Below are 17,705 nucleotides of genomic sequence, written 5' to 3' on the forward strand. Positions count from 1 at the left end.
AATATGAGATGAAGAGTCCAAAGGTTGTGGGAACATTTCAATGATGGGACAGGTGAAGTTGAGTTAAGTTATCCCATTTGGTTCAAGAGCCTGATTGTTGAGAGGTAATAATTGTTCCTGAATCTGGTGGTGTGAGTCCTGAGGTTTTTGTATGTTCTTCCTGATGGTAACAGTGAGAGGAGAACAAATCGTGGGTGGTGGAGGGCCCAAATGATGGATGCTGCTTTCCTGCAGCAGTGCTTCATATAGATGTGCTCAATGTTGGGGAAGCTTTTACCCATGATGGACAGGGCTGTATCCACTACTTTTTGTAGGATTTTCCATTGAAGGGCATTTGTTTTTCCATACTAGGCAGCCAGTCAATATATTCCACCACACATCTACAGAAGTTTGTCAAAGTTGTAGATGTCATGCCAAATTTTTGCAGACTCCTAAGGAAGTAGAGGCACTGCCGTGCTTTCTTTGTGATTGCACTTACATTTTGGGCCCAGGACAAGTTCTCTGAAGTAATAACACCGAGGAATTTAAAGTTGCTGACTCTGTCCACCTATGATCCTCCAATGAGGACTGGCTCATCAACCTTTGTTATTGTCCTCCTGAAGTCAATAATCTGCTGCTTGGTCTTGCTGACATTGCGAGGGAAGGTGTTGTTATAGAACCACTCAGCCAGATTTTCAATCACCGTTCTATATGCTGATTCATCACCATCTTTGATTAGGCCCATGACAGTGATGTCGTCAGCAAACTTGAATATGGCATTGGAGCTGTGCTTCGCCACACAGTCGCAAGTATAAAGCAAACAGAGTAGAAGGCAGCAAAGCATACAGCCTTGAGGTGCACTTGGGTTGATGGAGATCGTGGAGGAGATGTTGTTCTCAATCCAAACTGATTGGGACCTGCAAGTGAGGAAAGTCAGGATCCAATTGCACAAGGAGGCATTTTGAAGCTTATTGATTAGTTTGAGGGGATGATGGTATTAAATGCTAAGCTGTAGTCTATAAAGAGCATCCTTATGTATTCATATTTGCTGTCCAGATGTTCCAGGGTTGAGTGAAGAGCTAACGAGATGACATCTGCCGTGGGCCTTTTGCTCTGGTAGACAGGTTGGACTGGATCCAAATCAGTTCTCAGGCAGGTCTTAGACCATAAGACCAAGAATGAATTGAGAAAACACATGAACTAAGATGTTAACTGTCCTGTGCTATCATCAGTGGGATCATCAGTTGATCTGCCACCTGTCTTCAGGAGTTTCGGCCCGCTTATGATCAAGACTCCCTCGAGGTGGTGGGCCAGCAGTGCTAAAGCACCACCTCCCACTGATGAGCTTAACAAACAGACAGACATTATTGATCCCCAGGGAAATTGGGTTTCGTTACAGTCACACCAACGAAGAATAGTGTAGACAATATAGCAATATAAAACCACAAATAATTAAATAATAATAGGTAAATTATGTAAAGTGGAAATAAATCCAGGACCAGCCTATTGGCTCAGGGTGTCTGACACTCCGAAGGAGGAGTTGTAAAGTTTGATGGCCACAGGCAGGAATGACTTCCTATGACGCTCAGTGTTGCATCTCGGTGGAATGAGTCTCTGGCTGAATGTACTCCTGTGCCTAACCAGTACATTATGGAGTGAATGGGAGTCATTGCCCAAGATGGCATGCAACTTGGACAGCATCCTCTTTTCAGACACCACCATCAGAGAGTCCAGTTCCACCCCCACAACATCACTGGCCTTGCAAATGAGTTTGTTGATTCTGTTGGTGTCTGCTACCCTCAGCCTGCTGCCTCAGCACACAACAGCAAACATGATAGCACTGGCCACCACAGCCTCGTAGAACATCCTCAGCATCGTCCGGCAGATGTTAAAGGACCTCAGTCTCCTCAGGAAGTAGAGACGGCTCTGACCCTTCTTGTAGACAGCCTCAATGTTCTTTGGCCAGTCCAATTTATTGTCAATTCATATCCCCAGGTATTTGTAATCCTCCACCATGTCCACACTGACCCCTTGGATGGAAACAGGGGTCACCAGTGTCTTAGCCCTCCTCAGGTCCACCACCAGCTCCTTACTCTTTTTCACATTAAGCTGCAGATGATTCTGCTCACACCATGTGACAAAGTTTCCCACCGTAGTCCTGTACTCAGCCTCATCTCCCTTGCTGATGCATCCAACTATGGCAGACTCATCAGAAAACCTCTGAAGATGGCAAGACTCTGTGTTGTAGTTGAAGTCCGAGGTGTAGATGGTGAAGAGAAAGGGAGACAGGACAGTCTCCCTAGCAACTTGGCATCTGCCTCTATCAGAGTTGTTGGTCGCTTCCATCCAACCTATATCCTATAAGAGGTAGGAGCAGAAGTGGGCCATTTGGCCCTTCGAGTCTGCTCTGTCATTCAATCATGGGCTGATCCAATTCCTCCAGTCATCCCCACTCCCCTGCTTTCATCCCATAACATCTGATGCCCTGGCTAATCAAGAACCTATCTATCTCTCCCTTAAATACACCCAATAACTTGGCCTCCTCAGCCGCTCATGGCAACAAATTCCACAAATTTACCACCCTCTGACCAAAGTAATTTCTCAGCATCTCTATTCTAAATAAACATCCTTCAATCCTGAAGTTGTGCCCTCTTGTCCTAGAATCCCCTACTATGGGAAATAATTTTGCCATATCTAATCTGTTCAGGCCTTTAAACATTCAGAATGTTTCTATAAAATCCCCCCTCATTCTCCTGAACTCCAGGAAATACAGCCCATGAACTTCCAGATGTTCCTCATATGGTAACCCTTTCATTCCTGGAATCATTCTCATGAATCTTCTCTGAATCCTCTCCAGTGTCAGTATATCCTTCCTAAAGTTGGTATGTTTCACCACCAGCCTCTCATACCTTTGGTCATTGTGGATGTAAGAACTACTAGATGATAGTCATTGAGACATGTTCCCATGTTCTTCTTTGGCATCAGCATAATGGAAAGCTGCTTGAAGCAAGGTGTTAAAGATCTCAGTGAACACTCCAGCCATTTGATCAGCACGGGTCCTCAGTACTTGACCAGGTACCCTGTCTGGGCTGGATGCTTTTCATGGGCGAAGTAAGAGTGGCTGCACTTGACATCAGGCAACATATAGCCAAATATGGCATCAAGGAAAAACAAAGTCATGGGTATCAGCAGGACTCCTTCCACCTTCTCCCCCAATGATTGGAGGTATAACTTGCACAGAATAGATAGTTATAGTTCAATATGGGTGATCATTTCATCCCCAGGATATCGTCACAAATTCTCCTTAGGGCAGTAACCTAAGCTTATATTCAGCTGCCTCATCAGGAGGTCAAAGATAGAACATTCATTAATGACTGTAATGGAGCACAGAGTGCATTGAGCTATGGAGGGAAAGAAGAATTGAAATAGATTTTAATCCATAATCTTATTTAAAGATCGAAGGTACTATGTGGCTAATTACATATTATTAGGTCTAATCATAATCTCATCTGTTTCTTGTTGACTATTTAACAAGAAATGCACCAGCAAACTGAAGACTCTACATATAACGGAATGTATAGATTTCACAGTTTGATTATAGACAGAAGAGATTAAAGGGTCAAAAATAAATTTATGTGTTTGTCTTCTCATTCGAATGCATGTTAGACTTATTTTTAATCTTAGTTTTAATTCATTTATCATCATTCCTAACCTGTCACATCAATTGCTCCAACTCCATCCTTTTTTGGATTGTATCCTTCAATAAATGATGAAGGCGTTTCTGTCAATTGATACCAATCTCTTATTAGGTGCAGCTTGTTGTACTTTGCACACTGTTTATCTGCTTTAGACAAAATCCCCAACCACAAAAGATTCATTTCACATTACTTCCTTCTTAGAAATTGATAAAAAGCCTACTTCCTTCTTATGCTTTGCAGTGGTTGAACAAAACAGAACTGCAAAACTTAATTTTATCACCCTTTCATTTTACAACCGAGAGATTTACGGAAATTGAGGTTATTTTGGTTTAGAGAGAATGGTCTATGTTCATTCTCATGGCATAAAGTGGGCACCCTGCAGAATCAGCAGATTAGGTCTGGTATATCACAAGGAGCAAACTTTAAAGAGCTATTCGAATCAGGTAGAACTTAATGATGGCATCACACTTAAGTTAACAGTGTTGATGAAAAAAAGATGGTTGTATGTTCATCCTTATGCTTTCAACCTTTGTGATTTATGCGATGGTAATGACATTTACAAGGAGCTCATTGCAGGAAAGCAACATCCATCCCCAAGGCCCCCCACCAAACAGGCCATGCTCTCTTCTCACTGTTACCATCAGGAAAGTGGTCAAGGAGCCTCAAGTCTCACACCACCAGGTTCAGGAACATTTATTAACCCTCAACTATTAGGCTCTTGAACCAGAGGGGATTACTTCACTCACCCAGCACTAAACTGATTCTACAATCTTTTACTCATGTTCTTGATATTTATTTCATGGGTATTTATGCATTTATTTATTATTCATTCATTTATTTATTTATTGTTGCTGTTATACTTCTATTTTCCTTAGCTCAAGCTGGTAAAACCAGAGGTACTGGCATAGCCAAGCACCACTCATTTCTCGATTGCTAGGAGCTTTCGGACCATTCTAATGGTGTTTAGTATTGTGGCTTTCCGAAGATTTACATAAATATTGCTGTGTAGGCCTAATTGTTTAATGTTATTGTATAGAGACTTTAGGATTACACCAGCCATAGATATTACGATTGGGACAATGTACAGCTGTTGATGTTCCATAGTCTTTCAATTTCCTCTTTTAATTTAACATTTTTCTGATGTTTTTTACCTTCTGATTTCTGTATTATGTTATGTGTGCTTGAATTGACTATATCTACATCTTTGTTATGACCATTTTTTCATTGATTCTATTGTGTTTCTTCACATCTACTGTAAATGTGCGCAAGAAAATGAATCTCAGCATAGCATATGGTGACACATTTGTGATTTGATAATAAATTCACATTGAACTTTTGAATTTTGAACAGAACTGTCCTGCTGGAGGAGAGCAGATCAAGAAGTTGGTAGCATTATGGGACACAGGAAATATCAGCATAAAGAGCACTGGGAACATTCATAACAGGAAGCATCAGGCACCTTCAAAGAAAGAAGTATTAAACATTGGGTAAGAACATGGTATCATGGGAGAAGAATCCCAACTGGCTGACAACTGAATGAGCCAAAACTGGTCTGGATGAGGAGATGAGAAGCTCCATTCAGTGTGCTATTAGGAAACCTGAGGACATCAAGTATGAAGAAATGTCAAAGAAAGAAGAAATATGAAAGAAGGACTTCCTCTAAGACTATGAATACCAAGCCCCGCGACTCATCAGCTGAGTTTAACCCATTTAGATAATAATCAAAGCAGACCTCAAATCTTCAACTAAGGCCTATTTGTAAGGCTGAAGAAGTTTGCAGAGTTGGCTTCAGAGCATGCATTGTGCACCATTTGATACTGTGCTTGTGCTGAGCAGCCTTCATGCTTATGTGCATCACACATACCTAAAATCCAGACAAAATTTGCCAAGGTGTACACAAAGTTCCAGATCATATCTAGCTATTGCAGATTTCAATAAATTAACTACTATTACACTTGTAAACATTGCAGAATGCAAGACAATCTCTCATTGTAAACCTTCTACAAGGGCAATATTTTGAAGCAATCACCTGTCAGAATGATATGAGGTACTCAGGTTCATTTACATTGTAGTGTTCTACAGGATCTGTCAATGCATTATGAACATAATGGTAGAAAATCTGTTGCCCTGTCATGTTATTGCTCAACCCCCTGTGGAAATATCTCTGAAATCATCACCTTATGATAGCCCCAGGGACAATCATAACTATTATCAATCTGCTCCTCTGTTCTGAGGTGTTGGATTGTCTTACAGTAAAAAGATCAAGGCAAATCTCTGGCTATCTGCCATGATTATGTGGAATCCACCTATCAGCATATACTCTGTCTGAAATACTATCTGATCATAAGATATATAAGGAGCTGCCATTGCAGATTTTATGGAGCTACTCCAAATAATTTTTGATCCTGAAAGAATAAATAGGCTGTTATAAGTTTTTTTTTCTCTTCCTGCTTGCTTTTTGTTTTCTAATTCTATTGAGAAGAGCAATGAACTGCGCAATTATGAGATTTATAATAAGCTATTTGGTTAATGCGTCAGAGTCAAATGACAAAATGCTCATTATATTCATTTGCACATGATTAAACTTGCAGAGCAAAGTGTTTGTAATAGACATATGGAAAATTGAATGAATACACCTGCTGGAGAAAATGGTACATTTTAAAATCTGGGGACAATACAGCAGTAAGCCTAACATTCGTGGTAGGTAAGTTAAAATGTCAGTTGGTTACTACACCCATAGTATCTAATACAGTTCATATAAACTCATGTAACTTCATTGGAAACACTGAATATTAAAAACAGGAGCTGACCCACAAATCTGTCAAGCTTGTCTAAAACTATAGTCAATTATTCCTCATTATTTAGAATGCAAATTACACTACCATTATAAATATACAGATTTCTTAATATCCATGATTGAATCAGGGAATAAAACCAGAAATCCAAAATAAAAAGGAGCATGAGATAGCTATGGCAGAAAGATTACAGGAAAAGAGATTAACTAGAGAGAAACTAGGGGTCTCAGAGATCAAAATTGACATCTTTGTGTGGAGATGCAGGAGATGGGTGAGACCATTAATTAATAATTCTCTTCTGTTGTTATCATGGAGAAGTAAATAAAGACTTCTGAACTTGAGTAGCTAATGGAGGTAGACTGCATTAAACCAGAGGAGATACTGGATGTCATGAAGCATATGAGGGTAGATAAATCTCCAGGATGTGATCAGGTATGAAAAAGAATACTACGGATTTGGAAAAGAACATGCAGGAGCTTTGGCTTTGATATTTGCATTATCATTAATCATCAGTGAAGTGCTAGAAGACTGAAGGGTGAGTAATGTTGTGCCTTAACTTAAGAAAAGCTGCTTAGAGAAACCTGGGGACTATACAGTAGTAAGCCTAATATTTGTGATTGGTAAGTTATAAGAAGGAATTCTGAGGGATGAGACATGTATTCATTTGTAAAGGCAATAGTTGATCAGAACATATCAATGCAGCATTTTGCATGATATGTCTAAAAAAAATTGATGAGATTTTTTTTAAAGAAGTAACCAAGGTGCTTATTGAGGCAGCATGGGAAATGTAGTATATATTAATTATAGTAAAGCCTTTAATAAGTTTCTGGATGGTAGACTGTCATGTAAAGTCTGTTTCCATGGGATCCAGGGACAGCTCGCTAATTGATAATAGACAATAGACAATTGGTGCAGAAGTAGACCATTCGGCCCTTCGAGCCTGCACCGCCATTTTGAGATCATGGCTGATCAATCACTATCAATACCCAGTTCCTGCCTTGTCCCCATATCCCTTGATTCCCCTATCCATAAGATACCTATCTAGCTCCTTCTTGAAAGCATCCAGAGAATTGGCCTCCACTGCCTTCCGAGGCAGTGCATTCCAGACCCCCACAACTCTCTGGGAGAAGAAGTTTTTCCTTAACTCTGTCCTAAATGACCTACCCCTTATTCTCAAACCATGCCCTCTGGTACTGGACTGTCCCAGCATCTGGAACATATTTCCTGCCTCTATCTTGTCCAATCCCTTAATAATCTTATATGTTTCAATCAGATCCCCTCTCAATCTCCTTAATTCCAGCGTGTACAAGCCCAGTCTCTCTAACCTCTCTGCGTAAGACAGTCCAGACATCCCAGGAATTAACCTCGTGAATCTAAGCTGCACTTCCTCTACAGCCAGGATGTCCTTCCTTAACCCTGGAGACCAAAACTGTACACAATACTCCAGGTGTGGTCTCACCAGGGCTCTGTACAAATGCAAGAGGATTTCCTTGCTCTTGTACTCAATTCCCTTTGTAATGAAGGCCAACATTCCATTAGCCTTCTTCACTGCCTGCTGCACTTGCTCATTCACCTTCAGTGACTGATGAACAAGGACTCCGAGATCTCTTTGTATTACTCCCTTACCCAACTCTATACTGTTCAGACAATAATCTGCCTTCCTGTTCTTACTCCCAAAGTGGATAACCTCACACTTATTCACATTAAACGCCATCTGCCAAGTATCTGCCCACTCACCCAGCCTATCCAAGTCACCCTGAATTCTCCTAACATCCTCATCACATGTCACACTGCCACCCAGCTTAGTATCATCAGCAAATTTGCTGATGTTATTTTCTATGCCTTCATCCAAATCGTTAATATAAATGGTAAACAGCTGTGGTCCCAATACCGAGCCCTGTGGCACCCCTCTAGTCACCACCTGCCATTCCGAGAAACACCCATTCACCGCTACCCTTTGCTTTCTATCTGCCAACCAGTTTTCTATCCATGTCAATGCCTTCCCCCCGATGCCCTGAGCTTTGATTTTACCCACCAATCTTCTATGTAGGACCTTATCAAATGCCTTCTGAAAATCGAGGTACACTACATCCACTGGATCTCCCCTGTCTAACTTCCTGGTTACATCCTCGAAAAACTCCAACAGATTAGTCAAGCATGATTTATCCTTGGTAAATCCATGCTGGCTCGGCCCAATCCTATCACTGCTATCTAGATATGCCACTATTTCATCCTTAATAATGGACTCTAGCATCTTTCCCACCACCGATGTCAGGCTGACAGGTCGATAGTTCTCTGTTTTCTCCCTCCCTCCTTTCTTAAAAAGTGGGATAACATTAGCCATTCTCCAATCCTCAGGAACTGATCCTGAATCTAAGGAACATTGGAAAATGATTACCAATGCATCCGCAATTTCCAGGGCCACCTCCTTTAGTACCCTAGGGTGCAGACCATCTGGACCTGGGGATTTGTCAGCCTTCAGTCCCATCAGTCTTCTCATCACCGTTTCCTTCCGAATGTCAATCTGTTTCATTTCCTCTGTTACCCTATGTCCTTGGCCCATCCATACATCTGGGAGATTGCTTGTGTCTTCCTTAGTGAAAACAGATCTAAAGTACTCATTAAATTCTTCTGCCATTTCTCTGTTTCCCATAACAATTTCACCCAATTCATTCTTCAAGGGCCCAACATTGTTCTTAACTATCTTCTTTCTCTTCACATACTTAAAAAAGCTTTTGCTATCTTCCTTTATATTCCTGGCTAGCTTGCGTTTGTACCTCATTTTTTCTCCCCGTATTGTCTTTTAAGTTAAGTTCTGTTGTTCCTTCCCAATCATCTGTCCTCCCACTCACCTTAGCTCTGTCATATTTCCTTTTTTTTAATGCTATGCAGTCTCTGCATAGATATAGAATTGGCTTAGACAGGAAGAGCAAAAGACTCAGGGCAGAATTAGGCCATTCGGCCCATTCCATCATGACTAATTTATTATTTCTCTCAACCCCATTCTTCTACCTTAACCTTAAGATCATAAGACTTAAGAGCAGAATTAGGCCATTCAGTCCATCAAGTCTGCTCTGTCACTCCATCATGGCTGATCCCGGATCTCCCTCAACCCTATATAGCTGTCTTCTCACCATAACCTTTTGATGCCCTGACTGATCAGGAAATGATCAACTTCCAATATACCCATAAACTTGGCCTCACTCCAGTCTGTGGCAGAGCATTCCACAGAGTCACTACTCTCTAGCTAAAAAAAAATCCTCCTTTCCTCTGTTCTAAATGGTCACCACTTAATTTTGAGGCTGTGCCCTCTAGTTCTGGATATCCCCATCATAGGAAACATCCCCTCCACATCGACCCTGTCTAGTCCTTACAATATTCGGTAGGTTTCAAAGAGATCCTCAGGCATTCTTCTAAATTCCAGTGAGTACAAACCCAAGGCTGCCAAACGCTCCTTATATGTTAACCCCTTCATTCTTGTGACATTCCTCTGGACTTTCTCCAATGACAACACATCCTTTCTGAGATATTGATTCAATACCTGTTGACAATACTCCAAGTGCAGCCTGACTAGTGCCTTAAAAAGGCTCAACATCATCTCCTTGCTTTTATATTTCATTCCTCTTGAAATAAATGCCAACATTGCACTTGCCTTCTATGCCACAGACTCAACCTGTAAATTAACCTTCTAGGAGGCTTATACAAGGACTCCCAAGACCCTCTGCACCTCTGATGTTTGAGCCTTCTCCCCATTTAGATGATAGTTGGCACAATTGTTTCTTTTACCAAAATGCATTCTTATACATATCCCAACATTCTATTCAATCTGCCACTTTTTTGCCCATTCTTCCAATTTGGCTAAGTCCTTTTGCAATTGTATTGCTTCCTCAGCACCACTTACCCCTCCACCTATCTTTGTATCATTCACAAACTTTGCCACAAAGCCATCAATTCCATTATCCAATCAAACAATGTGAAAAGTAGAGGTCCCAGTACTGACCATTAGTCACTGATAGCCAACCAGAAAAGACCCCTTTTATGCCTACTTATTGCCTCCAGCCTGTCAGCCATCCCTCTATCCACGCCAGTATCTTTCCTGTAACATCAGAGGATTTACCTTGTTAAGCAGTCTCATGTGTGACACTTTATCAAATGCCTTCTGAAAATCCAAGTTAATTGCATCTACAGCCACTCCTTCATCCACCCTGCTTTTAACTTCCTTGAAGAACTCTAACAAATTGGTCAGGAAAGATATGACTTACTAACTTACTAATAACTTTGACTTATTTTATCATTAGTCTCTAAGTCCCCTTAATGATAGACTCCAGCACTTTCCAACTAAGATGGCCTTTCCCCAAGTAGGCTCATGCACAAGCCTCTCTAAAATGCCATCTCATAGGCATTCAACAAATTCCTTCTCTTGCAATTTGATGCTGACCTGATTTTCCCAATTCCCTTGCATATTGAAGTCCTCCATTACAATTGTATCCCCGTTATTGCGTGCCTTTACCAGATCCCTTTGCAATCTCAACCCCACATCTTGGCTACTATTTGTAGGTCTATAAATGATTTTTTTTTTACCTTTGCAGTTTCTTAACTTCACCCACAAAGATTCAACATTCTCTGACCCTATGTCACCTCTTTCTAAAGACATAATTCCATCTCTTACCAACAGAGCCACACCACTGCCTATGCCTTCCTGCCTGTCCTTTCGATACAAAGCATATCCATTCATGTTAAGCTCCTAACTATGGCCTTCTTTCAGCCACAACTCAGTGATGCTCACAATGTCATACCGACCAATCTCAATTGTGCCACAAGTTCGTCCACCTTATTCCAAATACTACACACATTGAAATACAGCACCTTCAGTCCTGCATTCTTCACCCTTTTGAATTTTGTCACTTTGGTACAACCTAACACTTTGCTCTGTTCCATTTGTACTCAATCACTGGCTTGTCCTTCCTTAGATTCATGTTACACCAAAAACCTACTTGTAAATCTGCCAGCTCATCCTCAGCTCTATCATCCTGCTTTTTATATTCCTGCCATATTAGTTTAAACCACTCCCCACAGCTCTAGTAAATCTGCCTGCAAGGATATTGGTTACCCTCCGATTCAAGTGCAACCCATCCCATTTGTACAGGAGGTCTACAGACCACAATCTGTGCAGATTGATGATAATACCTCCTCCTCGCTGAAGTTCAACACTGGTACACCTCAGAGGTGTGTGCTTAGCTCTCTACTCCCTTTATACCCATGACTGTGTGCTCAGTATAGCTCAAATACCATCTATAAATTTGCTGATGACACAAGCATTGCTGGTAGAATCTCAGATGGAGATGAGAGGCTGTACAGGAGCGAGATTTACCATTTGGTTGAGTGGAGTCGCAGCAACAACCTTGCACTTGACATCAGTAAGGGGAAAGAACTGATTGTGGACTTCAGGAAGGGTAAGACAAAGGAAAATGAACCAATCCTCATCAAGGGTTCAGAAGTGGACAGAGTGAGCAATTTTAAGTTCCAGAGTGTTAAGATCTCTGAGGATCTAACCAGGTACCGGCATATTTACGCAGCTGTAAAGAAGGCAAGACAGTGGGTATATTTCATTGGGCGTTTGAAGAGGGTTGGTTTGTCATCTAAAACACTCAAAAACTTCTATAGATATACCGTGGAGAGCATTCTGTCAGGCTGCATTACTCATTACTGTCTGGTATAGGGGTGGGGGTGGGGGGCTGTGGGTGTGGGAACTATAGCAAAGGACCGAAAAAAGCAATAGAAAGTTGTAAATTTAATCAGCACCATCTTGGGTGCTAGCTTGCATAGTATCCAAGACATCTTCTAGGAGCTATGCCTCAGAAAGGCTGTGTCCATTATTAAGGACCCCCATCACCTAGGATATGGCCTCTTCTCATTGTTACTGTCAGGAAATTGGTACAGAAGCTTGAAGGCACACACTCAGCAATTCAGGAATACCTTCTTCCCCTCTGCTATTTTATTCCTAAATGGATATTGAACCCATGAGCACACACACACACTTACTGTAATTGATTTCCTTTATTTTTATTGTTCCGATGTTTTGCATTGTACTGCTGCTGCTATGCTAACAAATTTCACAACCCATGATAATAACACGAGGAAATCTGCAGATGCTGGAAATTCAAGCAACACACACAAAATGCTGGTGGAACGCAGCAGGCCAGGCAGCGTCTATAAGGAGAAGCGCTGTCGACGTTTTGGGCCGAGACCCTGATAATAAACCTGATTTTGATTCTCCAGATTCTGATATTAACACATTTGCCTTGAATACCTTTCCATCACAGTTGTAATGTGGGCTGTTTAACATCCATCTGAATGGGCAGACAGAACTCAGGCCTATCACCCTCCTCAGAATACCAGCTCTTCCAACAACAGCATTTCCTCAGTGTCACACTGGCAGGGCTACTTCGACACATGTTCTCAAGTTCCTGGAGTAAACTTTGAACCTGCAATCTTTTGGCTTACACCTGCTAACTGTGCTGCAATATTTCTAGAGTCTACTGCCAAAAAGGTATTTCAGTTATCAATTACAATTAGTTACAGGAACTCAGTGTGGAAATGTTTAACTAGAAGCAGAGTGTACACAAAATTAATTAGCTTACGTCATTACTTGAGGAAATGCATCCAGAAATTTTTTAAAATAGTTTCCCGATGTCAGAATATATTTAGGGTTTCTCTGTCAATTTTATTATTTGATGAAAAGCGTGACATAACTCAGAGCAACAGAAATCCCAAAATCCATGCAGGTATATGATGAAGCATGCCTCATTTGCGGGAGCAATTTACCCTTGCTATTAGCCGTTAAAATACTTAGCACCAAAACCAAACAATCAATTTAATTTGCCTCAAGGATACTTCAATTTGGCATTCACTATTTTGTCCAATGCAAGTTATCAGTTTGCAAGAAAACCAAAATCAACAGGCACAGAGATCATTCAACTAAAATCAAAATTGCAAGGTGCACAAATAGACAGGGAAAGAGGAAAATGTGACATTAGCCATATCAGCAATTTGGAACCAGCTTTTCATATTGCCATACCTCAAAGAGAATTAAATGAAACCTATGAACAAGGAATACAAATATCTCCTTGCATTACTTCAAAAATCTAAAACTAATTCAATTATTCAGGTATCAGGTCCACACAACGGGACCTTCCAGGTGGCAAAATTTATATTGGCCATATTCTATAGACAGTAGTGCTATGTGAAAAATAAATTTGAATAGGTGACTGGGGGAAACTTATCTCCGTTCTCCTTTGAACTGAACTTTTCTGGCCACAGAGAGAACAGATGTGAGTACAATAGGTAAATGTCTAAAAGTTCATGTAAGCATCGTTTGTACTGTTTGACTGACTCTTCAGTCTTTCAATACTCCTTCTGCAGCCTGGATATCTGGATAAGCTTACTCCAATAAAATCTCCCACAACCATATTACCATTCACCAAAGGAGTGTAGTGTCAAAGCTGAACCATTATTACAATTATAGCCAAGTACATTCAAACATGTAGACTGTCCACAGATACATAATGATATGCAAAAGTCACAGAAATTCATAAAATAAAACAAAAGAACTTTTCATATTGTCTTCTTTCTCTATTCTTCCTGGACATCAATCTCCAAGCTACCTTTTATATTTTTCATTAGATTGCAGTCAACATCCACAAGGAGATTTCTTTTCCCTGCCTTAATGGGAGTGAAGTTACAATTCACTTTCGCATTTCCATTTGCTTCTACATCTTTAAACCTAAAAAAATCAAGGGAAACAAAATGATCTTTACTTAAATATATGAAATTATTAAGTCAAGACTAATGCATGGCTAGCTACTATCAATAACTACATCATAATAACTCCAGTTTCTGTTTGAATATTTAAAAAGGAAAATCAATTCTTTGGAGGATAAGCATTAAACATAAGCACTTGGCTGAAACTCTATCCATATTCCAAAAATACAATCATATTCATCTTTTTAACAACACAATTCACTAATGAATCTATCCACTGAAATAACTCCTGTTCATGCATAAAAAGGCCCAACAGCTTCTAAAACCACTATCTAACATATGGTGTCTTTGTTCTTCACAAGGCACCGAGCTGCTCTCCCCAGAAGACTGACAGGCACCCAAACACCAGCTCGCCCAAAACGTTGCACAATCAAGCATTTTTAATTTCGCCACATTTTATTAGGTTCCTAACTGAACTGGAGTGGTAAAGATACAGAAAAGGCAAGTCTTGTTTGGCTACAACATGATGTTTAGAAAAGAAATCAAAGACATTAGCTTAATTATATCCTCCCGGACAACTGTATTTATTACATATGTGAGATGTGATAAGGGATGAGGCAGGTTAAAGGAATTTTGAGAAGGCCATTTGTAGCAAAAAACTGATAGCATGTCATTGTATTCCAGGGAAATCCTAAAACAAGGAACAGTTTTGACAGTGGATAGGTCCTGGTGTTGCTTAATGTGGTCCTGACAGATCTGATGATGCATGGTTGTCTTCCATATTGATTTAAATCTATATCCATGGCATTATGAAATTGAGGTGAAGGCTATAATAGGGATAATGGCCAAGAGGAGCGATAACTTTAATACAAACAAGTCATCACAGAAGGAGCTAAGTGATGTCATAGGAATGTCATGATGAGAGGAGGAATAAAGAGTTGCAATTTGGAAAGCACATTTGAAAGTGAATTACACTACATTTCTTGTTCAGAAGCGAAAATGGTTGGTGTTAGCAAATATTCTGGAGTTATGGGAATAGAGCAGATATTAATTTAAACATGAACCAGGCTTCAGTTCTTATTGTAAGTGTACAAATAAGTTCAGGATGCTTGCCACTAGCCTGCATTGACAAGCAGTAAACTAGAGTTAAAGCACACAGACTACGAGATATGCTTTGCAAAATTATGACAGGAGACATTTGCGTATGCATGAACTAAATGTTAAGACAATGGGGTTGTGTTAATTGACCTGCATCAGACCAGGAAATTATGGATTTAAGTAATTTGCACCAATGTAAATAAGCTCAAGCAAGCTTGCAATTAGAAAAGGTATTTGAATATGTCTTCCACTGTAGAAATAGAATTCAAAGGAAGCACTGTTCACCCAAAGTACTTAAGCAAATGGTGTCATTTGTAACTATTGAAACAGTGTAGAATCACCTATTGATCTTAAGGGTATTAAATACAATGTACTTTAGAGCTCTTGAGCCTCAACTGAGAACATCTCCACAATGCTTGTGGTGACCTAAATCACCAACTTCTGTGTGTCTCCAGGGACTTTGATCACAGTCACAATAGTTGCAAAGAGAATAGTCAGGAGTATAGGAGTTGGGATGTAATGTTAAAATTGTTCAAGGCATTGGTAAGGCCAAATTTGGAGTATTGTGTACAGTTCTGGTCACTGAATTATAGGAAAGATGTCAAAACAAAATAGAGAGAGTACAGAGAAGATTTACTAGAATGTTACCTGGGTTTCAGCGCCTAAGTTACAGAGAAAGGTTGAACAAGTTAGGTCTTTATTCTTTGGAGCGTAGAAGATTGAGGGGGGGCTTGATAGAGGTATTTAAAATTATGAGGGGGATAGATAGAGTTGACATGGATAGGCTTTTTCCACTGAAAGTAGGGGAAATTCAAACAAGAGGACATGAGTTGAGAGTTAGAGGGCAAAAGTTTAGGGGTAACACGAGGGGGAACTTCTTTACTCAGAGAGTGGTAGCTGTGTGGAACGAGCTTCCAGTAGAAGTGGTAGAGGCAGGTTCGATTTTGTCAAAGTAAAATTGGATAGGTATATGGACAGGAAAGGAATGGAGGGTTATGGACTGAGTGCAGGTCGGTGGGACTAGGAGAGAGTAAATGTTCAGCATGGACTAGAAGGGCCGAGATGTCCTGTTTCCGTGCTGTAATTGTTATATGGTTATATAGTTATAAAAGAAATCCTCCTGTAAGGACTTGGATGCTTCTCACATATTCTCAGATAGACCCCGATCTTGTACTGGCTGCCAAGTGTCTGAGCTCACCAACAACTCCCCTTACAAGATGTACTATTCCAATGCCCAGCACAGTCTTCTAGTACAGTGGTCCCCAACCACCGGGCCGCAAAGCATGCGCTATCGGGCCACGAGGAAACGAGATGATTTGTCAATATGAAATTATATGAGTCAGCTGCACCTTTCCTCATTCCCTGTCACGCCCACTGTTGAACTTGAACGCACTCGAGGTCATTACGCACGCGAAGTCATTACCCACGCGAGGTCATCAGTCGCTTAAACGCAGTGATACCCTAGCGCCAGGGATCACTGGTTGGCCTTGGGTAACTGGCTGCCCTGCGTGGACGGCGAGAAGTGCCACTGTTACCGGCCTGAAGCGCGGACAGGTGGCCGCTGCCTCTAAACCTGTTTAGCATACGGAATGTTTGTGGGGAACCCGGTGCTAAAATATTCGCAGATGACCTAATTCAGGCTCAGGGTTTCATAAGTAGCAGAGCAGCTACCTTGCTGTGATCTACTGAAAGTCATCCCTCGAGCCAAACTTTTGTCAGCTGATAGATCCTACAAGGGGTGGCAGGCACACGCCCTATCGCACTCCTCGCTCAGTCGGTCGCTCTCTCTGGACTGCGACCGCTGCGGCTCCGGTATGGGGATCTCTGGCCCTTACTTAGTCCTCTCACTGGCGTGTTGCAATGATTTTATATGTTCATACGAGGAAAATAAGCACTGTGTGTTTAATATCCAAACGTCACTTAAAATGTTATGATGCTATTGACTTATAAGTGAGTTATAATTGACTTATCACTATGTTCATGTGAGGAAAATATGCGCTGTGTGTTTAATATTAAATTTGTTAGATAAACTCTTTCAGAAACAAAATTGAGTGTATTAGCCAATTAACAGTGACTTATAGTTGACTTATCACCTATATTCCAATCATGATTAACACCTACATCCCTCCCCCACATTGGCCGGTCCGCAAGAATATTGTCACTATTAAGCCGGTCCGCGGTGCAAAAAAGGTTGGTGACCACTGTCCTAGTAGACCAAATGCTAGCTGATCAGAGTGAAGCAGTGTAGCACTGGAGCTTCCTGAGCATAATGGACCAGCTCCCTCCTAGAAAAGTGTGCCCCAAGCTCACTGATCATGTTTAAATTCAACACCCGCAATTGCCTTTTACACACACACACACACACACCACATAC

The 17,705-nt window shown here is 40.9% G+C and overlaps 1 protein-coding gene across 1 annotated transcript in view; it reads right to left on the reverse strand.

Annotated features, from left to right (window-relative positions):
• Positions 1 to 12,514: 12,514 nt before the first annotated feature.
• LOC140735982 (protein-glutamine gamma-glutamyltransferase 2-like) overlaps positions 12,515 to 17,705 on the reverse strand; it is a 38,380-nt gene continuing 33,189 nt past the window's right edge. The window contains exon 13 of the mRNA XM_073061624.1: positions 12,515 to 14,255. Coding sequence (XP_072917725.1) covers positions 14,105 to 14,255 — 151 coding nt within the window. The 3' untranslated portion in view covers positions 12,515 to 14,104. The remainder of the gene's footprint in view (positions 14,256 to 17,705) is intronic.

Source organism: Hemitrygon akajei, chromosome 11, assembly GCF_048418815.1.
Source record: "Hemitrygon akajei chromosome 11, sHemAka1.3, whole genome shotgun sequence".
Classification (NCBI taxonomy): domain Eukaryota; kingdom Metazoa; phylum Chordata; class Chondrichthyes; order Myliobatiformes; family Dasyatidae; genus Hemitrygon; species Hemitrygon akajei.